The 22909-nt window shown below is 39.1% G+C and overlaps 1 protein-coding gene and 1 long non-coding RNA gene across 6 annotated transcripts in view; one reads left to right on the top strand and one right to left on the bottom strand.

The window, feature by feature from the left end:
* Nucleotides 1–33: 33 nt before the first annotated feature.
* On the top strand, nucleotides 34–16017 carry LOC134475475 (uncharacterized). 2 transcript variants are annotated; one of them, XR_010046610.1, is made up of 3 exons: nucleotides 34–357; nucleotides 11846–11932; nucleotides 12038–16017. It is a non-coding gene; the product is annotated as an uncharacterized LOC134475475 (long non-coding RNA). The 2 variants fall into 2 exon arrangements; XR_010046609.1 differs by lacking the exon at nucleotides 34–357 and adding an exon at nucleotides 11391–11525.
* Btk (Bruton tyrosine kinase) overlaps nucleotides 399–22909 on the bottom strand; it is a 31338-nt gene continuing 8827 nt past the window's right edge. For all 4 annotated transcript variants that reach the window (XM_063246184.1, XM_063246185.1, XM_003471054.4 and 1 more), the window contains 18 exons: nucleotides 22050–22220; nucleotides 21444–21542; nucleotides 20536–20604; nucleotides 17674–17755; nucleotides 11302–11430; nucleotides 10846–10913; nucleotides 9859–10046; nucleotides 9373–9435; nucleotides 8578–8632; nucleotides 8227–8306; nucleotides 7715–7842; nucleotides 6835–6909; nucleotides 6089–6260; nucleotides 5368–5584; nucleotides 4279–4343; nucleotides 3702–3820; nucleotides 2805–2962; nucleotides 399–1067 (listed from right to left, as the gene is read on the bottom strand). In XM_063246184.1, coding sequence (XP_063102254.1) covers nucleotides 996–1067; nucleotides 2805–2962; nucleotides 3702–3820; nucleotides 4279–4343; nucleotides 5368–5584; nucleotides 6089–6260; nucleotides 6835–6909; nucleotides 7715–7842; nucleotides 8227–8306; nucleotides 8578–8632; nucleotides 9373–9435; nucleotides 9859–10046; nucleotides 10846–10913; nucleotides 11302–11430; nucleotides 17674–17755; nucleotides 20536–20604; nucleotides 21444–21542; nucleotides 22050–22220 — 2010 coding nt within the window. In that variant the 3' untranslated portion in view covers nucleotides 399–995. The remainder of the gene's footprint in view (nucleotides 1068–2804; nucleotides 2963–3701; nucleotides 3821–4278; nucleotides 4344–5367; nucleotides 5585–6088; nucleotides 6261–6834; nucleotides 6910–7714; nucleotides 7843–8226; nucleotides 8307–8577; nucleotides 8633–9372; nucleotides 9436–9858; nucleotides 10047–10845; nucleotides 10914–11301; nucleotides 11431–17673; nucleotides 17756–20535; nucleotides 20605–21443; nucleotides 21543–22049; nucleotides 22221–22909) is intronic.

Genomic DNA, 22909 nt, shown 5'->3' on the forward strand with positions numbered 1-22909 from the left:
GCCCAACAGCTCCGCCTCTGGCCGCCTCCAAGTCGGTCCGCGCTTTCGCAGCAAAGGGATATTTCAGATTCCGGACTGCTGGCCTCTTAATTGGCCTTCACTTTAATGTTTGGTGGAATTTTCCTATCTTGATTTAGGGAAACGAGGTTCTGGCAGAGTTTGTCCCCAACTTTAAATTCATTCAAGTGATACTTAATTTCTGCAGTGTGCCAATCATTGTGTTTTGGCTTGTGCATTCATCTTGGATTCAGAAGCAGAATTCAACTAGAACCACAGCGGTTAAAAGTCAAAGATCCTGTCGCGTTCTTAATGTAGGAATGTGTCAAAGCAGTGCCACACAATTTTCTGCAACTTCAGGTAGGGAGCCTCAGCTAGACTGCGTAATTGAAATATGAGACTTTTTTACTCTTTTCAGGATTTTATTTTATCAAAATAGCCCACTCATTTTAATGACAAACTTACTCTTTTGGGTTTTGTTACTTTAAGATAAGATCTTGCTATATACTTCAGGCTGGCCTGGAATTTACTATGTATTCCAAGCTGGCCTCCAACTCAGTGATCCTTTTGTCTTAGCCTCCCCCGTGCTGAGATTACAGGCATACACCACCATGCCCAGTGATCCCGTTTTACTCTTAGCAAATCCTGACCCACTACCTAACTCTAATACTCCTGTAGGAATCCTTAGAAGTTATTTACACCCCTCCCTCCCTAAAAAGGTTTCCCTCCCAAATTCAGTCTGTCTTAATAGCATTGGGAAATTTACTCTCTTAGGGGAGGGAGGGGAGATATTAGGTACAAAAATTCGTTTGGTTTTGCTCAGAAACACTATTTCAGGGAATCAAAGAAAAGAGACATTCCTGGATATACAGGGGCCTTCGTGTATTCAGGAGAAGCAGAAAGACTCCAAAGCCTGTAAGCCTGGGATTTCTTCTGAGAAAGTGAAATTGGGGCTTGTAGAAGTGAGGAGTAGAAAACTAATAAGGTGATGGGCCAGCTCAAGATTCTTCATCCATGACATCTAGAATGTTGCTCAGGAGAATTTTGAATGTGGGACGCTCATCTGCTTTCTGAAACCAAAGAAAAATGGAGTGTTATAGTAGCTAGATTCCAAGGGAAATGCAGTAGTAAGCAACAAATGTTTATTAAGTATATACTATACGCCCAACAGCATACCTTGTTGATTAACACCCCCCCCAAAAAAAAAGGTGATACAGGGGATAGTGGTTGTTAAAGATGTGGCTCAGTAATAGAGAGCTTGCCAAGCATGTACAGGGACCTAGGTTTGACCACTAGACTGCCAAAAATTAATAGTTCTTCATAAGTAAATCTTTATGTACCTTTTAATCTTTTGTAACTCAGGTTATTAGTGTAATAACAATTTACAAATTAAACATTGATTTAAACCAAGGGCAAGTTTATTACATAATGGACAGTGCATTATTTTGGAGCTTCAGAGAAAAATGGCTACCAAAACACCAGTTAGTAGCTGATAGAACAAAAATTCTACAAGCTACAACAATGTTTAAGTTTGCTTTCAAACATTGTTTCAATCAGTCCAAAGCCACAGTGAACAAACAGCTGAACATTTCAAAAACCACAGACTGTCTGTGGGCAGGAGCCTTGAACACTTGGGCCCTTTTGTTAATGTAGCTTTCCAACTAAGACTGTTTTTTGACAGTTAAGGTTCATAAACTCCTGAGGTATTTGATGATCCAGGAACATTCATGCCAGGAATGATCTCAGTCTATCAAAGCCAAAAGGTCATCGGTTTCTCTGTCCTTTAAGTTTAAAAAGATTTCTGGATTTCCATTTCAGAAAGATCTGATCAGAATTTATGGGGAAGAGCACCAAGTAAACTATATTTTTTAAGAATATCTCAGGGATTCTAATATGAATCTACTTTTGTGACCACTACTTTAAATAGGCTGGGGAGACAGTGCCACCTGAAAAAGAGTAGTTTTGTTTTGTTTTTTTTACTTTTTATTTTATTGGTACATTTAGATATACATAGTGGTAACATTCATCATAGGCAATTTGTATATGTACGTTGTATAACTTGCTTCGTCTTTTTTCCCCCATTCCCCTCCCCTCCCTCAGCCCCTCCTCCTCTTTTTATTTACAAAAACTTTGTGAAATACAGTTTTTAACAAGCAGAAGGTTAGAAGGGAGGGAGCATAGTCAATCAGCCCTAATCCTAAATCACACAAGAAAATTACTCCAAAGGGTTTTCCCTTCCTCCATACTTTCTTTGTGACCTCTGTCATTTGTTCAAGATAAAAGAGCCCTGCACTGATTCAGATATCCAATTTTATCCCACCAACAGTGCTTTTGGATACTATCTTTCCCATTTCTGATGAGGCAGAACTAAGAGATGAGCATTTATTTCCAACTAAAGGGTGGGGTTGCCAAATATTTACTGAAAAGTGGAGAAAGCACCTTAGAAATAGCCCAAGGTGGAAGCAGAAAAGCATTTTTTTAAACTGTAAGGTTTGGGAGGGACCTAAAATAGGTAGTTAGGGGTTGCTTTTACTATAGTGCAAAACTTTCTTTTCTTTTGAATGTATATATCCTTAAAGCGAGTCATATTGGCTGTATTGATGTCTGCTGATAATAACTATAGTGAGAATTGGAGTGGCCTGGGAAAGCCTGTGGCCATCAGAGGATATGGGGGCAGGCCATGATCAGAAAACATGTGCAATTCTCAGTTGGTGCTCAGCTGTCATGTGGCTATGGAGAGTGGGGACTGGCCAGCTAAATGAGGAAGTAGGCTGAAGGAAATTAGGAGGTCACATTGAAACACTTACCTCATGCCAGCAGCTGTACATGATGGTATATACTCTCTCTGAAGCCAGATGAGGCCTATAGAGACGTAGGCCTTGGGCAATGTGTTCAGCAGTCTCACTATTAGTAAATCTTTCATATGGCATCTTCCCCAGGGAGTAAATTTCCCACATTAAAACCCCTAGCAGTGAAAAAAAAATTACTTCAGTTTGCAGTCTTTGAGGACAGTAGAATTCCTAGTTTTCCTAGATCAATCTCAAAGATTGCAATCAGTTGGTTAGCCCCTATGTTCTTTTGAATTTTGTCCAGGCTCTTGCCACAGTACCAACTACACTGAATATCTATCACAGTTACATTCTAGACCATTATCTACTATAGAAGAGAGATGGCAACTTACTTGCTTTTGTAGTTTCAAGTTCTGGCAAAGTGCCTCAGTGATGGTGAACCTTTTAGAGCTTTCAACAACAACAAACAGCCCCCTGCAGCACACATGCCATAGGTTCACCACCACTGAAAATAATCAGTGTTCAGGAACTGTTGAATACTGAATCGGTTCCCTCAATATATTGTTGAATTCTAAGGAGGCAGAGATCTTGTCCAGTTTACTGTTTTTATTCTCAGAAAATTCTAAGGTTCCTGACACATAATACTCCCTAGGGAACAGGTAAATGAAAACAAAAATAATTTCTCTGTGGAGGTTGCAAAGTGTGAATTTTGCCATTCCTTTTCTTGTGAGCTGTATAACTTGGAATATTGAAACATGGTCTCACTATGTAGCTCAGGCTGTCCTTGGACTCACTGTGTAGTCCAGGCTGGCCTTGAACTCATGACAATTCTCCTGCCTCAGCCTCCATAGTGCTGGCCTTACAGATGTGTGCTACCATGCCCCGTTTCTTAATTTGAATAATTTAGCCACTTACCAAAAGCCCAAATATCAGATTTACTGCTGAACTTGCTATACATAAGGACCTCTGGTGGAGACCACCGCACGGGAAACTTGGAGCCTACTGAGCTGGTGTATTCATCATCCAAGACATACCTACAAGGGATGCAAGATATGTTTCCATTAGGATTTAGAGAGCCTGATATTGCTCTAGTAGGTATTCTTTCTACTTCTGTACCCTTCTTTTTTGTTCTCCTTTCCTTTCTTATATTGTACAGTTGCCAAGGTGGGATAAGACTAATAAGGACAATTTAAGAAAGAAGGATGGAGGAAAGTCAACAGGATTAACAGATCAAGATAAGACCCTGGGGAAATAGCTTTTTTAAAAGGGGGCAGAGATAAAGGAAAAAGGGAGAAGGATACAACAATGCAACAAAAGAATGAAAGAAGTGGCCTAAATCAGAGAAGGAAAATGAATAGAAAGGTGGTAGGAAGCACTAGCACTAAGCCTAGAAGAGAAAAAGAAAAGCAGGGAATTTAAACCTATTTACTTCCCCATGTTTGTACTGTGATATTTTTACTTACAAAGGGAAAAATGAGAAGGATATACTCACCTGGACAGGCCAAAATCAGATACTTTTACAACTCCTTGATCGTTTACCAAACAGTTTCGAGCAGCCTGTAGTGCAACAAGGACTAGTGAGACCCCCACCCCGGCATACAGGTTAAGTGCACAAAGCTTCTGCTTACTAGTGGAATGAAGCCAGGAATACCTTCAACTAGAGAGACCTTCCCACCTAATAGGAAGCTAAATGCTCCCTGTTAGCTAAGTGGTATCAGCTGGTACCACTGAAAAAGTCTGATTCATTTCTATCATGTGGAAAGCAATCTGTTGTGTAGTTCTAAGTAAAGCACCGAATACATACAAAATGATTTCATTCACATGGGCAATTCCACAACACTGCTTCCTTCACTGAAATGTTGGGAGGATTAAGGGAAAGGGGAGATAAATTTGTTTTGTTTTATGCCTTTTGGCCTGTGAAACTAGGGTAATTTAAGTGTTGACCTGGCTAAAAGAAACATCCACCAACTCTGATGCTTCGAGGAGCCAGAAAGAGTGTAGTGGGGCCAGGTGGAAATTGCAAGAAGTAAAGAGAACAGCTTTGGCTCCAGATAATTGTTAAATGGTTTGTAAGAATGTGGGCCCAATGTTCCAATACAATCTCCATTTTCTAGAGAAGCTAGAAATTCCAGTTGCTTTTTAAAAATGTGAAATGTTTAAGTGTTTAACTATTACAAAACATTTTTTAAATCACCTGCATGAGCCAAATGCACCAACAGGGCCCCAGCTGGATTCTGATATAACTAAATAATCACTCTGATCCCAGAAGCAGTTCTATTGGGAAGCAGAGAATTTTCCTTCTGTTTTGAATCCAGAATGGGTACTAAATGACCCCACTATTTTCTTGTGAGTCACAGGGAGCTGGGCCTGAGTGGCTGCTCCTAGTTCACACTGTATGTGACCAAATGCAGTTGAGGCTGGACAAAGTAGAGCGGCTCATCACTGGGGCAGCAGCACATTTGTTAGTGTTTTCTAGATAAAAGCGAAATGCTGGCCTCCACAACCCTCCTAACATTGTATATCTTCTACTGATACTTCCACCCTCTCGGCCCACAATCCCTAACCAGTCCTGAAGTCCCACCAGGTCTCGGTGAAGGAATTGCTTTGATTCCAGGTATTCCATGGCCTCACAGACATCCTTGCACATCTCCAGCAGCTGCTGAGTCTGGAAACGGTGGCGCATCTCCCTCAGGTAGTTCAGGAGGCAGCCGTTGGCCATGTACTCAGTGATGATGAAGATGGGACGCTGTTTGGTGCAGACACCATACAACTGCACCAGCTTCTCATGGGAAAGATTCCTATAGGAGAGGCAATCAACTAGTCCTCCCCTTGAGTCTGCACACTAGTTATAAAGGGGTGAGGGAGGAAAGGGATTGACCTAGAATATATATCAGATGAAGTATCACCATAGTGAGTTTATCTTTTTCTTGCTACCACAAACCCCCAAAGAGTCTAGTATGTGGAGGCAAACAGGGCTTTAGAGCCTATCAACTGAAATAATTCTAGGACTGAAGGAATACTCAGGCTAAATTAGAACCATCCTTTGTTTTGAAAGTCTCATTTTCTACATCTACACCCCCCTCCAATGCTACAGAGATGGTACATAGTCATAATCAATACTATTCTCAACTAGTATCTGAGGCAGTGAAATGATTACCTTAGCGGTTAGAACTCTCACCAATTAAAGGTCAACCTCAGGCTCTTATCCCAGATTTCTTTCACCTTAGGCCACAGTGGGTTGTCCTGGTAATTCCTAGATACCAGTGACTGGACTGAGGTGCTGAATTTGGGTTGTAACTCACATCATGACTTTGGCTTCTTCAATGAACTCATCCTCAGACATGGAGCCTTCTCTGATCATCTTGATGGCCACATCATACTGGCCTCTCCATTTACCATATTTCACTACCCCAAATTGACCAGTCCCAAGTTCCTTCAAGAAAGTCAGGTCCTTTGGGTCGATTTCCCATGATCCTAACAAAAAAGTCTTAGTGTCATTCTTTAGGGCAACATGTATATATAATACCTATGTATATCATAATACCTATGATAGATAAGAATTCCCCTAAGGATTCTTCTTTACCGTGACACAGGAAAATCTGTAAAGGGGAAATTCTCAGGGGTACTAATCTATGTATATTTGGGTAAATATCAGGGACAAGGGGTTATTGGTTGAAAGCATCTTGAAACTTTAGGTTCAAGTTGGTCATAGGCAAGAAAATTAATTAAACAACCTCCTTTAAACCCTTTATGATTATGTAATGACTACAACTAAACTCAAGGTTAGTGCTGAAAATTTTTACCACAATTAAAAATAAATAACAAAAAGATCCTTAAGGACAAATCTCTTTGTGATTCTATGTTTTGCAGTCCAAGGAGGAGCCACTAGAAGGATAAAATCATTAAATAACTTTTGCTTGGCTCTCTCTTGACTTTTCTTGAGGCCACTGGTGCAGAAGCATATACTTCAAAGAGCAATCCTTAAGACAAGGTCTGCAAAAGAAGTCCTTGCAACCAGCCAGTTTACCCCAGAGAAATAAGCAGTTACCATAGCCCAAGCCTGCAGTAGATGGTGCATTCTTGTTTTGTTGAGACACTGGATATTTCAACCTGGATATGAGTCCTGAAACATACAGAGAGGTCACACTGTCGGCGAAGCACAGGGTGTGGCATGCCTCATGTATCCACACTTAGAGCCTCAGACTTTCAGTATGCTGCTTTCTAGTACATGAATGCACATTTTTCTGGAAATTGCTCAAAAAAAGTTTTCATAGACAGTGGAAAAACACTAAATAAAATATACTCCTATGAAATATATTCCCACTTATCAGCCCATATTTAGTTTACAGGCTACCTTCTCAATGAAGATTTTCTCTTGTATTTATGCTCTCATCTATCTCTATTTTTAGAATTTCTATACTACTTAGAAACTGTCTCCTTTTAGGGTGGGGGATTTAACTCAGTGGTATAAGTGCATGCCTGGCAAGCAGGAGGTTGTGAGTTTGATCCCCAGTACCAAAAAATGGGGAAAAAAAGAAACTGTCCTCTGATGATGTCTAATCTGTATATTCTTTGACAACAGGGACCTGAATTTAGAATTTTCCTATGTTTTCTCTGAGAACCAAGGAAACTGCTGAATACACAGTAGGAACATGAATAATTGTTAATGAATATTTGCCAGTTAGTCATTAGCATCTTCTGTGTCTTAGCACTGAGCATCAATAACTAAATAATAAGCTAGTCCCTCTTGTGTGTAAAGTTTAATGACTTCTTAACTAGACTCATGGCCACCATCACAGGAGATTACTTTCACAGATTACTTTAACAGCTAATTCACGCTATCTGATGCAGCATATTCTTCTCTTCACTACTTGTCTAATTGATTCTCTTGGTGTTCCAGAAGTTTTTCTTTTGCCTCTGGTACTCACCTGCAGAGTTATGTTGATGATAGTTAATGAGCTCAGGAATGGTGCTGAAAAGATGTTTCTCAGCCAGGTAATACTGGCTCTGAGGTGTAGAACACACAACATAATGGCGAATCACCCCTTGAGGGTCCCTGAAGAAGTGGATGCTTAGTCAGTAACTTGGGCACAGGAATCTTTATGAGTCGAAACGTGAAGTGAGATGAATTTTGAGTTTAAGGGGCAGAGGAAGCTAGGTTTGGTGCACACCTATTATCTCAGAGCTGTGGGAGGCAGAGGCAGGAGAATCTCAGGTTTGAGCCCAACCTGGGCAATTTAGTATCGTAGTGAAACTCTGTCTCAAACCACAAAGTGAAAGGGAGCTGGGGATCTATCTCAGGGTGAAAACCCTAGGTTCAGTCCCTAGTACTGAAGAAAAAATCCGAGAGACAGAGGAATTAAGAGAGACACATCATTTAGGAGCTGTTAGGAGGGAACGTCTGTCCTTGTCTCCAAGACCTTGGAACAGCAGCACTCACCCAGTAGATTTAGCAAACACAGAAACAGTGTATTTTCCAGCTTTGCTGGAGTCTCTGACAATGAAACCTCCTTCTTTACCCTGAAAAATGAAAAGGAACCTGAGTGTAGGAGGAAGTGGTGCCCGCATCTGCACCCCATCTGCCCACACCTGAGAGAAAATAGAGAACACCTCATTTTACTGCCAAGTTCCATGCTTTAGCTATAGCTTTCTTGCTTTTAATACTGAAAAGTGCAATTGAGACTCCAGATGAAGGGGTCCTTGACATTGCCTTGAAGGTGGTGAGTAAAGCAGTTCAGGATCCTTGCTTATTGTGCACAAAGAATGCTACTTGCTGTGAGCCCACACTCACCTCTTGCTTTAGTAGTTGCTCAGCTTGACTGCGAGTCATATGTTTGGAATACCACCTGTGAAGAGAGAATGCTTGTATGGTTCCTAGAACATAAATAGGTGGGAAGTCAGAACACCCTTCAGGGCTTATCCCAGCGTGTGATTCAGTCAAATAACCCAAAGCTTCTTTATAGAGAGTTTACTATGTGCATAGCACACAGCATCTTTTCCCAAGCTGAGAGTGGCAGTGAAGATTTATGGAAATGGAAAGTTGAGGGTATAAGAAGGCTTCAAAGTTTGCAAGGAAGAGATTTGGGAGTATGTTCCTCTTGGACAATCCACTTTATGATTAGGGAGAGAAGTTTGGAATTTTTATCCTTTCCATTGTTTCCCAGCAGGTTGTTACTCTTTTGTGTATGCTTCTTTTAGATCTGGAAGCATAGAAACCTCTCTGGAACTCACATGCTAGAGGGTATTTGGAACATAAACGCTAGAGGGTGAGTAGAACATAGACCCTAACGGGGTGGTGGCAACATTTGACCCAGCCAACACAACTTTAATTTGTTTTGAGACAGGGTCTCACTGTGCAGGTCAGGCTGGCCTTGGGCTCACTTTGTAGCTCAGGCTGGTCTCCAACTTGAAATGACTCTCCTGCCTCAGCCTTCCAAGTGCTGGGAGAACAGGAATGCACCACTACTCCTGGCAATGCTAACTTTAATATGTACTTTGAAATAAAAAGTTTGTTGAAAGTATAAAATAGTATATACTATATTGTGTTTCTCCTGGAAGATTGTGTGTTGGGAACAAGCATACTCACTCATACATTTCTATGGAGTCTTCTGCTTCAGTAACATAGTTACTAGGGATGTAGCCTTCCTGCCTGTAGAGAAGACAGTGTGATAGATCATACAGCATTTCCCCATTCTCAGGAGGCAGATGTATGTACTTACATCCCTGAGCTCAGAATCAATATCAAATTATATATATATATATATATATATATATATATATGTATATAATATCCTCCCTCAAAGAAAAACACATCTGATTAGACCAGTAAAGGGCAGAACTCCTGAACATGTGACATTAGTTATATGCACATGACAAATGACAACCGATTCTGAGATGACAGAGGCCACCTATGGAGCTGCACAGTAGAAAATATTCACTGGAAAATATTCACTTTGATGCGAGAAGAACAATTTCTGATAAGAACACTGAGCAGGAAGAGGTTTTTTTGCAGCAGTTTGCATAGGTGTATAGTAGGCAGGCATGAGATCAAAGAAAGCTGGCATAGGCGCACCCATTTTTATCTCGTGCTCTCCACCATGGTAGGTTACTCTCCTCCAGGATGAAATACTCTTCACCCTTCCGCAGCTGTAGGTCATTTGCATTCATTGGCATGTAATCATAAAGGGCTACAACTTTTTTCAGCTCACTTGCAGAGACTGGTGTTGCTGTTGGCTCAGGAGGCAGTGGCTTTTTCAGGATCTGTGTAGTTAGCAGAAAAAGAGTGTATGGAGTTGGCGAGTCATCAGGCACTCTTTCTTCCCAACTCTGGTTTATTAGAGACACCATTCTAACTCAAATCAGGCATAATAAAAGCTTTACTATGCATTCATTCAACAACCATTTTCAAGCACCTGTGCCAGGAGTCTCAACCTGGGGCACACGTGCATATCGTCTAGAGAGTATTTAACAACCCCAGCATCCAGATAGTTTCCTGCAAACCAATTATGTCAAAATGTTAAGAGTGAGTCCATGTACAGTCAAGGCCAGGAAAGCTGCTAGTACTAACTAGTACATGGGCTTACTAAATGGCTCTGAGACTCAGTTTCCCTCTTTATAAAATGATCATCACAATATCTGTCCTATTTACAATATATGATAAAGGACTTTCTGGATCTTGAAAAGTACCCAAAAAATCAAGTTTTAAGTAAAATTCTATCAGTGCAATCTAGGAGTTGGGGATATGGGAGTTCAGTGCTAAATTCTTTCAACTTTACTGTACATTTGAAAATATTCTTCATTAAAAATTTAAAAGCCATTTTCATTAAAAATGTTTCAGACAGGTGGTTGGCTTAAATGGTTACTAAGATCTACCTAATAACCCTCCATCTTTTCCTGAAGAGGAAGTCCTAAGTAGTATGACAAATTCTCTTTCTCAGCCAGAACAGCAGTTAATGCTTCTAAATTCCAGGGAATTCTAAGACTCTGGCGTGTTTTCAAAGTTTCACTGTAAAATTCCACTTAAGTAGTAACAGTGTGCAATTTCCCTTCGCAGAGGTACCTGGTCCTCCTCTGGTGTAGGGGGAAGAGGTTTTTTTGTCTTCCTGTGAGAACTCCCAGGTTTTAAGCCTGCAAAATAAGAAACCAATGATGACATGGAATGCATTAAGGAAAAAGCACAGGAGTAAGTTTGGTAAGGGACTTTGCTGTGGTACACAGTACGTTTTGGCAAGTTAGAAAAGGTGTCTGGATGCCAGACTACATAGTGTAGACAGCAGATTACCACGCCCACTAATCTCCTCCCCCAGGCCCGCTTGTGCAGTGGCTAAAATAGTCACTTATTCTGTGTCACTGGATTTGACAGACTATTTGGAGTGTGTTGGAAATACAGGGGGAGGAGGTTGGGCTGAGAATGAAGCTCAGTGACAGAGTGCGTGCCTAGCATATGCAAGAACCTGGATTCAGTCTCTGAACACACACATACAAAGGAAGAAATTATACTGATTGGATCTCTTACTTCCATTCCTGTTCTCCAAAATTTGGCAGCCCATAGCATTTTTGGCTGTCTGTGAGCAGCAGAGATACTGCCCATCAATCCAGAAGCAAGGATGATACTTCTGCACCAGATCACTGTTGTACCGGATTACTGTAACAGGAGAAAAAAAAAAAAGAGGAGAGATTACATCTGACAGGCAAAAAGAAGAAACCACCATTTCCATGTTTTCCTCTCTGAGCTTATTGGTAAGCTTCAAACAACAGCTTCCTCCTCAGCCACCCTAAAGGAAAGCAGACCATGAGCCAATTGGTTCACATGACTGTCCTGCCTGCCAGTGTGCCCTGGCTCCACACAGTTCCTGTGCAGTTGTCTTCAGTACCTCTCATGAGGAGTATCTCAAGTCAACATGATAAAAGAATATCTGATAGTTCCAGAAACATAGAAATATTATCTATGTTTTCCCCAGTAGCCATTAGTCTTCTTATAAAGCAGATATTATTTATGGCATTTGTTTTTCAGATAGCAAAACAATGTGCTTAAGTCAAACTCATACTCTATCTTTCAGGGATATTTGCCTTAATGAGAAGTTACAACATTAGGTTTTCTGTGTTTGCAGAATTGTCAATAGAGCTGAGTTCAAGATCAAATGATGGTAAGTTTGGCTCTAAGATAAGCATGGTAACAATTTTCCTACAGTCACTGAGCTAGGCTGAGTTCATTACCGGATATAAACACAGCACCTCTGTTTCCTTCACAGGGATGGAGGCTCGAGTGATCTCCAAGAAGCTTAAGTACTTTGTAAAGAGTCATATGAAGACAGAGAAGATTAGTATTACTGTTTACAATACTGTAGCATCTCAAGGCCTTCAGTTAGAAACAAACGTCCAGGGATCATAATGTGAGACAACTGAGAGAAGCAAAGACAATTGAAATGACTGACTAAATATCAAGTACTGTGTCAAAGACTCAAGCTGGTCTAAGAACATGCACATTTGAAGACTTGCCCATTTCAACATTTACTGCTAAGAAGCACCCCACATAATTTAAAAAGACAACATCAGAAACAAAACAAAATCTTTGTTGTAGAAAACAACTCAAGTCCTTAAGAGCTTGCTAGTTATACTCCACTCATTTAAGGGTTTGGGGCAGGTCTATCAGTTCTGGTGGGCTGGTACATTTTACTGTCAAATGAACAAAAGTGTTTTTCCCCCTTTCTTTCTTTTTTCTTTTTTTTTTTTTTTTTTTTTTTTTTTTTGTCTTTTTCCTTTTTATCGGTACCAGGGATTGAACTCATGACTGCCTGCTTGCGAGGCAGGCGCTTATACGGCTGAGCTAAATCCCCAGCCCCACCCCCTTTCTTTCTTTCTTCCCTAAATTTCTCAACAAGGACTTGAAGACGTCTAACCACTCTTCCCTGCCAGTCTTCACCCTATACCTTTTCAGCATTCCTCTTCACCAAGGCTAGGGTGGTGGGAGCTGCTCAGAGTGCAGATCATAAAGGGCTGTACTGCCTATAGAGAATTTTAAAACAGTAACAAAACTGGCCAAAAGTCTGTCTGCCTTTAGTTATTATTAAGCATTGGTATTTCTGAATGATATCACTGATATTCCTTATTACCAGGACTGATTGCTCCTACCACCTCCTCTTTCTTGACTCTACCCTCATGTCATTCACTCCCCTTTACCTGTTGTTTTAAAGACCCTCAGGTTCTCTGTGGTGTCTACAGGGCAGGGCACCAGTAGACATGCTAAGAATTCTTAATCAACAACTAGCCACTCCCTTGAACTAAGATATGAAACATGCAAATGAGGAGGAAATAAAGCTTCCTGCCTTCCCCACCCCCAGCACACTCATTAAGACCCTGCCCTACATTCACAAATAGTGTCTGCCTCTTAAGAAGTCCTCTGAAGATGGCACCCCTTATTTTGTTACTAATCTAGAAATAGTATTTCCAGCTTCTTAGAAGAGGATCACAAAAGCAGGGTGTTCATGTAGAAGACACTAGACACTAAGAAAAACTGCTTCACCAATGCACAGGTGCATTATCTGGGAAGCAGTTATGGTTGGTATACATTTTCCAAGTATTTGCTGGACTGGTCTTTGCTATGCATGTTTATCAGGATACTGCCTAAAATTCTGTTTCAGGCATGCATAGATCATTCCTCTCTACATATTGGTTATTGGAGTTTTGCCAATGCTGTTTCCCCATTGATTTTGGTGTGATGAGAACTTTGCTTATTTTTGATGTTGCAAATAGGATAGACTCTATTGAGATTGACCAAACAAAAATTCAGAAATAATGTAGGGCTGAGGTGTAGCTAAGTGGTAGAGAACATGCTTATCATGAGTGAGGGGCTGGGTTGTTAGTGGTTGTTTGTAAAATAGAAGTTTCCATTACCATGTTCAAGAAGTAGAAAGACAAGTCTATGGCTAAATGGGGATACAATTTCTGCATGCAAAGTAACATTGAGACAATATGGCAGCTAGATATGGGATAACTGAAGTCCTACTTTTAAAATTGAGGCATATAAAAAAGATAAGGTCAAGACATTTGTAGGTAAATGGATGCACCTTGAGATCACACTATTAAGGTAAATAAATCAGACACGTGTAAATATCACATTGTTTCTCTGGTATGAGAAACTCAAAGTGTACATAAGAACCAAAATATATAATAGCTATTGTGAAATAGGAAAAATAATTTCAAATGAGAAGAGGAACAAGGACGGGGGAAGGGGGAAGAGGAAAGGAAAAAAGAGAAAAGTGAGGAAAAAATGGAAATAAAATTTTTGTAAATAAGAAGAGGAAGAAGGGTTGAGGGGAAAGGAGGGCGATATTAAACAAAGAAGTAAGATGTGTCCAGTACAGGTGCAAATTCCCTATGATGAGTGTTATCATTTTATATATATATATATATATATATATATATATATATAAAATGTAGCGACAAAAATGTGAAAAGAAATAAAATTGAGGCATGACATATGTGATAATTAAATATATCTAAAATATAGAGTGAACCATATTTGTATACAATTGTTTAACATTCACTCAGATCTGGCACCTCTGAAATCTTCCTCATGCCCCTCCCTGGTCAGTGTGCCTGCAGATATAATTAGTATTCAGATGAAGTTACCTTTTTATATTAATGATTTCCAATAGTTGTGTTTTACCCAACAGAGAGATAAGAATCACTACCGTGGGGGTTGGTGGCTCCTAGGGTAGCTCATTTTTAGCCCTGCTAGCATTTGGGGCTATCCTGGGACTGTTAGGGATTTCATCTAAGTCTCCTATGGTACTTGTTGGTAGGTATCTACTTTTTGCTTCCTGTGATCAGTCCAGTCATATATGATAAGGAATACACCCAGATGGAACTACTGCAGAAATGCTTTCAGTGAAACAGCAGAGAAGAGAAGGCAAAACTGCACCTAACCACACTATCTCCCCACATAATAGCCCAGACGAAGTGACAGGGTTTCTATTTCAGCTTTATTTTTTAGCCTATGGTAATTTTACTTAGCTAATGAACATTAATATTAATGCGTAATCAACATGGTAAGGTTAACAATGGAGTACCCAAGACAACAAACCATATTTCTGTATCTTTGGTTATTATTCATACCTTCAACACAGTGGGCACTCAAAAAATACTTGGACTAAACTGTGACTGGTTTTGAAATTAGTATTAGAAATGTAAAGGAGCTACTAACTAACATGCCACAGTCTTTTTCTCTTGCTTTTTTCTCAGGTTGTCTGCCCCTTCTTATCCATCTATCAATGTGGTGCTCAAGTTGGTAGTAGTTGTTTACTCCCTCAGAAAAAAATCAATTAACACGACTATTTATTGATCCCTTTCTGTGTGCATGGCACTGTGTGCAAAGTACTGTGAAGGGAACTGGAGAAGTACAAATAAATATGCCCTCTGGAGCTCCTATCTCAGTCGCTGGGAATATTTTTCTGGCTTGAAAATAGCGCTTTGGTTCAAGCACAGAGTGTGGAGCCTAAATGCAATGCTTGAGCCAGCCATTTACTAACCGAGTGTCTCTGGGCAAGTTACTTAACCTCTTTGTAACACAGTTTTGTTATCTGTAAACTGACGGTGATGAAAATAACTGCCTTGTGTGGTTAATATGAAATGGCTCAGTTAATATGTGTGAAGAACTTAAAGAAGATCCTGGATCATAATGTACACTATTGGAGAGTTTGCTCATTTTTTTCACTCTCAAAGTTAAAGCAGGCCCATGAACTCAATATATGCCAAGAACAGATTGAAATGTGTCATGCAGGACAATACTTATTTGTAATACTCAGCATAACTTTACTGTAAAATATTTTGCAGCCAACTACATGTGAAATTTATGAACTTGGAAAGCAAGCAGAATAAAACTATGTAATGAGTTTAGGCTTATGACACCCAGGAATGTGGTAAGAATTCAGGCTCCACCACTCACTAACAATGTGCCCAGGAGAAAGTTAGGTGACCTGTCTGAGACTCTGTTCCTTCATCTGGAAATAGAAGAATAATATATACTTCATAAAATTATTGTGAGGATTAAATGAGTTCCTACATTTGAATCACTTGGCACAGAATCTGGCACATAATATGTGTTCATTAAGTGTTACTTCTGTTTTAGCCTAAATTGTAAAAAGTACATGAGTTAGTAACTATAAAGCATTTATCCCAGTGTCTGGCAAATAGCAAGAATTCAATAAATGATGCTTTTCTTCTTCTTTTCTCCTTTCGTCTTTCAGTTTGATAGACTTAGTGATTATAATTTCCACCAATAATACTTGCTTTCAAGGGAGTGAACAAGGCTGGTAGCCAGTTAACCACCGAGTATCAGAATCTGAATATTTATTAAGACAAAAGGCTGTCATGCAATAACCCAACCACGGTGTTATCAGGCTGCCCTCCTTCCTGTTTCTCTAGACAGCCTTTCCTGATGTCAACTCAACTAGCTAATCTTTTATCTTTTAGTCACTATATATATATATATATATATATATATATATATATGTGTGTGTGTGTGTGTGTGTGTGTGTGTGGTGTGTCTTGTACTGCAAGCATTTATAGTGAAGTTTATGTTAAAACACTACATGATCTATGTTAAATGCTAAAGTAGTGTTGAACTTTAAGTCCTCACAAAGCAAGGAGCATAAAATAGCTCCTTGGGAAATATTTATCTACAGTGCAGAAATGTACAGTGTTTTCTTACATGGTGCTTTATGGTGATACATGTACTTTCACATATATTATTGATTCATTTAATCTGTGTGTGTGTGTGTGTGTGTGTGTGTGTGTGTGTGTGTGCATGCACGCTGTAGGGATTGAACCCAGGACTTCACACACACTGGGCAAATGTTCACATACTGAGCCATACCCTTATCTCCTCATTTGATATTTAGGACAACTCTGGAGGTTTATTCAGCAAGCATTATCATTATCCCTATTCAGAAGAAGCTGACCTTCAAAGAAACTTATTGGCTTATTTGTGAGAATTCACTCAACTTGTAGGTGATAAAGGTTGTTTGATTTCAAGCACTCTCATATATCATTTATTTAATTTTTGGCGCTAATTATTTCATACTTAGGACTCTAAATATTGTGTAATCATTTGACAACACACACTTTTGTAAGTGGTGTAAAGAATGGGACTTGTTTTATAAACAGCAGAATCAGGGCCCACAATTACAAAACTGCACTAAATGTGGTGGAACGGGGTTGAAACTCTTAAATCTAATGTGCTATTTTTTATTCATATGATAAAATACTATACTGTATCACAATTATTGGGGCAAAATACAGTCCTTTTTCTGTCACTTTCTCTCCCTCATTTCTTTTTTCTGCTATACCTCCCTTCCTTTTTTCTCTTTCCATTCATTCTTTCTTCCTCTCTAGCTTTCTTCTTTCTCTTTCCCCATCTCCTTTCCCTCTTTCCTCTCTCTCTCCTTTCTTTTCTCTCTCTTTTCTTTCCTGTTATGGTTTGTGTCTAGATATCCCCCAAAGCATCATGCAATCATAGGGGTAGGCTTTACATAGACAGCTGAATCTATGCTTTATGATGCTTCAGTGCTGGGATTATGGGTATGAGTGCTACACCTGCCTTAGGGCATATAGCCTGCACACAATATAAGGGACAGAAAGAATTTTGGTCCTCTATTGTTGATTTTACTGTCTTCTGCAGCAATGAACTGTTGCTTCTCTGCCATGGGCCAGCCTGCTTGGAACTAGCCAATTATGAACTGAAACTTAAACAAATTGTAAGCTAAATAAACCTTTCCCCTTTTAACTTTGGTATTGGATATATTGTTTAAACAACAAAAAAAGTAACTAAGACATTTCCTTTCCTTTTTTCCTTTAAAAACTAGTTCACTTTCCAAATAATCCTTACCACTTTTGAGCTGGTGAATCCAACGCTTTCTCAGTTCTTCAGTTGGGGAGAAGACATAGAGAGGCCCTTCATCATATACAACCTAGAGCAATGGACACACAGACTTCAGCAATTAACATTCAGGAAAAAAAAACCAAGAAAGACTGAAGCAATGAATCTAAAGGTTCAACTTGGTATACTATCGCTGGGGATTTAGCTCAGTGGCATAAGTACCTGCCTTGCAAACAGGCAGTCGTGAGTTCGATCCCTGGTACCGATAAAAACGAAAAAGACAAAAAAAATTATACACAACTTGGTATACTATTGTAGAAAACAAAGGCAAGGTCTTCAGTCAGCAGTTGTTCAAAAGTTGTGTGAACTACCTGAAGTATTTCAGAACTTCTTATTTTCATGGATGTAGAAGACTTAGAAGTGATTCCTTCTTTAAATACTCTCATGTCCTCTTAATTTGTGTGTACATTTAGTCCATAATGTTTCCCTTAGCCTTTGGTAGAGGTAGGGCTTTTGTTTCTCCAACAAAAATAGATCTTATTTTATAATGTTATTGTTAAACTTAGAAAACTGAATTTTGAATTTATGATACAGAAGATAATTAAAGTAATCATCTATATAATTCTTATTTACTTTTTTTGTACCGGGAATCAAACTCATGACCTTGCACTTGCCAGGCAGGCACTTATGCTGAGCTATATCCCCATCCCATATCTTAACTTATTTATTTTTATAACTTAAGATTTGATAAATATATACAGATCATTTACTTAAGTAATATGGAGCAAAGTTTTAATTCATAGCTAATGCTCCTACCTAGTAGCTTCCTACTGGCAGGACAAACCAAAATAAACCAAATTTGGACCACAAACTTACTTCAGCAAGAGAAAAGTATATAAGTGCAAAATTAAATCATTCAGTATTTTTTAAAGATTTATCATGTTCAAGACATCTTGTAAGTATTAAGGAGATGTGACTTAACCTTTAGAGAGTTCATATATAACACAATGAATTCTAAAGTCAGATATAAATCAAATATGAATTAGCTATTGCTTAGCATTATCTACTAGCACAATTTAACATCATCTTGTTCAAGACAATTGTAGTTAAATCTACATCAAAAGTACCTTCCTTCACACAGATTTTGAAATACTCAGGAATATAAATAAGGTCCTTTTGTATTTTTTTGTTGCTTGTTAGTCTTGCTGTGCTCATAAACCAACCAAAGAAAGCCCCTTCCCTTGAGACTTTCCATTTTCTTTGCTGGCTTTCACTCTTGCAGAGGATGCTGTATTCACAGCAAGGGGCCTCCAGCATTCTGAGGCCATTAGAAATCCGAAGTGAAGAGCAAATCTTGCTCTCCTTTATGGCTTACGCTGTATCTATTTAACAGATGCTTATGTGGCTGAGTTTTTAGATATTTCAGACTAGAATTTAAGTCTATGCATAAATCCAAACAATCCTTTCCCATATTGAACTTTCTAATACTGCTCCTTCCCTCCCTTTTTCTGTCTTTTCAACACACATGACCACCGTTATTCTGATAGGTAGAAAGAAAAAGAAGTGAAATGCTCACTCAACAAGCAGAGCATCTTTCTCAATGCAGTTATCATAAACAAGAAACACCATAATAAAATTGGTGCTGTTACATATTATTTTTGAGGTACCCAAGGGAAAAGAAATTATGTTGGTTGGAAAAATAGAAAAACAAACATGCTCCGCCCTGTGAGTCATATTTATTGGTCCAATGGAACCCTTACTAGGATAGGCCACAACCATCTGCTGGGTTGTTTACCAAAAGATACACTTACAATTATACATATGTATCTTTCACTGCTCAAAAAATAACTCTCAAGGTCTCCCAGAGCCATTGTCAGGAAAGTAACTATCAGAAGAACAACTTGTACCTGTCCAAGACTCCATAGGCCAACAGAATCCCAGTTTTGGTAATTACCAGTCAACAAACTGCACTAACCTAGACTGATTTACACAAACTAACCCTTTGTACTTATATTTCTCTGGCTCAAAGCCTCTATGCTCCCTCTTCTTATTTGCTTTTAGTTGACTTTAAAAATCACTAATTCTATGGAGAGGGTAAGGTATAAAAATGATCAAAATATTATATTTATATATATTTCTCTAAGCAAATATAATTATTGACACAAATATATACCAATTGGATTTTAAAAAGTCAAAGCTAAAAAAGAAAAATTTAACTAAAAATTAACTTTATAACAACAAAATCACTAATTCTAGAAATCCTGAAGCTGACTACCACTAGTCTCACACTCTCTTTGCTGTAGATAACATCTCTACCTGTGGGTCATAATACTGGTTGCCTAGGTTACTTTTTAGGGAAGTGAAAATCACTTCTTTCACTTGGTCCTATTCTTCACTTGGTCTTCGGCAGGTGTCAAGTGAGTGACCTTCTGACATCAGTAGAACAAATACTGTACTCTTAGATTATGCTAATGCCACCATTCTCTAAACACACATCTCATGAATACCCATGAAGATGGACTATGACTATGGATGCACAGATCACTGATGACTCCAGTTGCCACCTACAGTCTTAACAGGGTGAACCCTACTTCTTTAGCCTATAACTATTCCCATTTTCCCCACTCCATGTTTGCCTTCCATGCTTGGCCACCACCTTCGGGAATCAAGTTTTTCTCTTGTACAAGATCTGTTGTTTCAGGACTCGGCACACTATTCAGCAAACAAAGCAGGTGTAGTTCAGAAACACAGCTTCCTTTTCTGCTTCGCTTCTGTTCACTGGGACCTAGTATCTCTACTTCTACCAGATGCTCCGTCCCTAATGACTACATTTCCGGTTCTTTCCAGAGCTGATAAGGAAAAATAACCCACCTGGAAGGGGTAAGGAAACCTCTCAATGATTGAAATCTGCTCCATTTCACTGGACTCTTCACCCCTTCTCTGTAATGAAAGGAAGTAGGGTTACTGGTCAGTTCATTGCTCTTTCCTGGATTTCTTTAGGTAGCTTCATTATTGGGGTTTTGTTTTAGCTGGATGATGGGATTATACAATGTTTTATCTTGCTTTTCAGCTTTTTTATGTTTTTCAGTGTCTATAACAAATATGCACTACATATCATGTAAAAACCAAAAATGATATTATTTTTAAAATTCAACTCGGAAGTCAGTATGTATTCTGACCTGGAAAAGTTTCAGGAAGTGAGAGGAAAATAAACAGTGAGATATCAAAAAATCTCATGGGCCTGACCTGGAACCATTTACCTTCCTCCCCACCTCCTCTTTTCACACTTTCTGATTCCTCTATACCATGAACAGCTATTCTTCTGTCATGCTCCTGTGCCATGCTATCCTACCTTGCAGCCTGATTACTGAATCGTGAGCCAAAATAAAACTCTCCTCTTAAAAAAAAAAAGAAATAAAAGAAAGAATCTTATATGACTCAGAACCCTAAAAGGCTGACATTCAGAATTACCTAAGTCTCAAAATTGGATCTTGATAACTAAAGGAGTAAAACCAATCATCAGTGCCAGTTTGAAAACTTGCCATGGCATTATTTTAAAACTGTTGTTTTAAAGTTTTCTAGGTTAAATGAGATGTTCTACGTGTGGAAGAAAGATGCTGAGTCTCAGTATGAACAATCCAGGGCAAAATAAAATCTTTCATAAGGGAACATGACTCTGATCCACATTGCACAGCGTCAGTAGTTTATTTACAAACTTCAAAGGTCCAAGTTTCTTAAAGTCAACAGCTCTGCCCTCTCTGACACTGGTTTCTTCTTACCGGAATCTGTCTTTCAGGAGGTGGATTTTTTTCAGGAACTACTGTTTCAACACACGTAATCTTCTCAACATCTATTGAACCCTTCTTACTGCCTCTTCTCTGAAACAGCGAATGAGTAAGAAAACAGAGAAAGATTAAGAGTGATTAAGCAACCAGATGATTAGATTTTGTTATCTAATCACTCAACAAGATGAAGGGACACCTACGTGCTACATTAGAAGCTGTCATTTTGAAAAAAGAAAAACATTTCCAGATCTATTAATCTAACCTTTGACTACCAAATGGAGGACAAATACTTTGAAAGAAAAAATGACTTTGCACCTTTGTCATAAGGAATAAGAAGCACTTGGATTTTGTTCTCCAGCAGTCATTTAATGAGTATTCATCACTTCCTAGATATCATGGTAAGACTTCCCTGTGACTTCTTAGCACCTTTAAATTTTTTCCCCAGAATGGCTGTAGCTAGGAAATACTTTGCTGAGTTTGTATATAATTAGGTCTATTCTATCTCCCTTCACCTAGAAAAGATGTAGCTCTTTCCCAAAGAAATTCTAAGGCTCATTCGTTCAAATCTTGAAACTCAGGCTTCACAGATGAGAGACTTACCCCACGTTCAAAGTCATACTCGTAGTAGGAAAGTTTATGCATAGTCAAAAGAAAGAGGCGCTTCTTAAAGTTTAAAGGTGATGTTTTCTTTTTTTGCTGGGAGCGTTTCAGAAAGATGCTTTCCAGTATCACTGCAGCCATTGCTTCTTCCTTCTGAAGCTCACTTGTATTCTGTTGATAATGAAAATTCTTGAGGTTCCAGCAAATTAATTCCCATACCTCCTGTTCCCCCTCAGCCTAGCTACCTATTTAAGATGGAAGAAAAATGTGCAATGTTACTTTTAAAAGCCTTGTTCCTACTTTGACATTCTCCTTCAACAGTCCCCAAGTCTGTTAATTTTCAAGTATGATGGATGGACATTGTATTGTGGGGATTAACTGCACATTGTGAGGTGACAAAAGCTGGGTTGTTGTAGAAGGCAATGGGATGCTTGTGTTGTTGACTTACATGTTCCTGTGTGCTTGGTAACATCAAGAGGCAGTTTTACACCATTCACCCTTTGTGATACATATACAGAGTCTGTGAACAGCAGCATAAATCTCTGTGCAGCTGTTGACCCTGATATTCCCAGAAGGGATAATGCAGGTGCCAAAACTCCACTGAGACAGATATTAGACTTTCAGTTCCCAGTTTCCTAGACAGTGAACTTAATTTCTCATACACTGTCCCAACGGGGGTCTGTAACCAAGTGGTCTAGTAAGAACATGGAGGTTGCACCTGCAGCTATGGATTTTCAGTAACGGCCATTCAACTGATTTTTCCCACCACCCACTGTATGAGCTACAAAGGATAGAGGGTTTCTTTTCAAGTTGAAAGCACAAGCAGTGTTTATTTTTGGTGGTTTCCCCCCACCTTTTTC

This window comes from Cavia porcellus, unplaced genomic scaffold (assembly GCF_034190915.1).
Source record: "Cavia porcellus strain 051 isolate PalLab524CR breed Dunkin Hartley unplaced genomic scaffold, mCavPor4.1 scaffold_3, whole genome shotgun sequence".
NCBI lineage: Eukaryota > Metazoa > Chordata > Mammalia > Rodentia > Caviidae > Cavia > Cavia porcellus.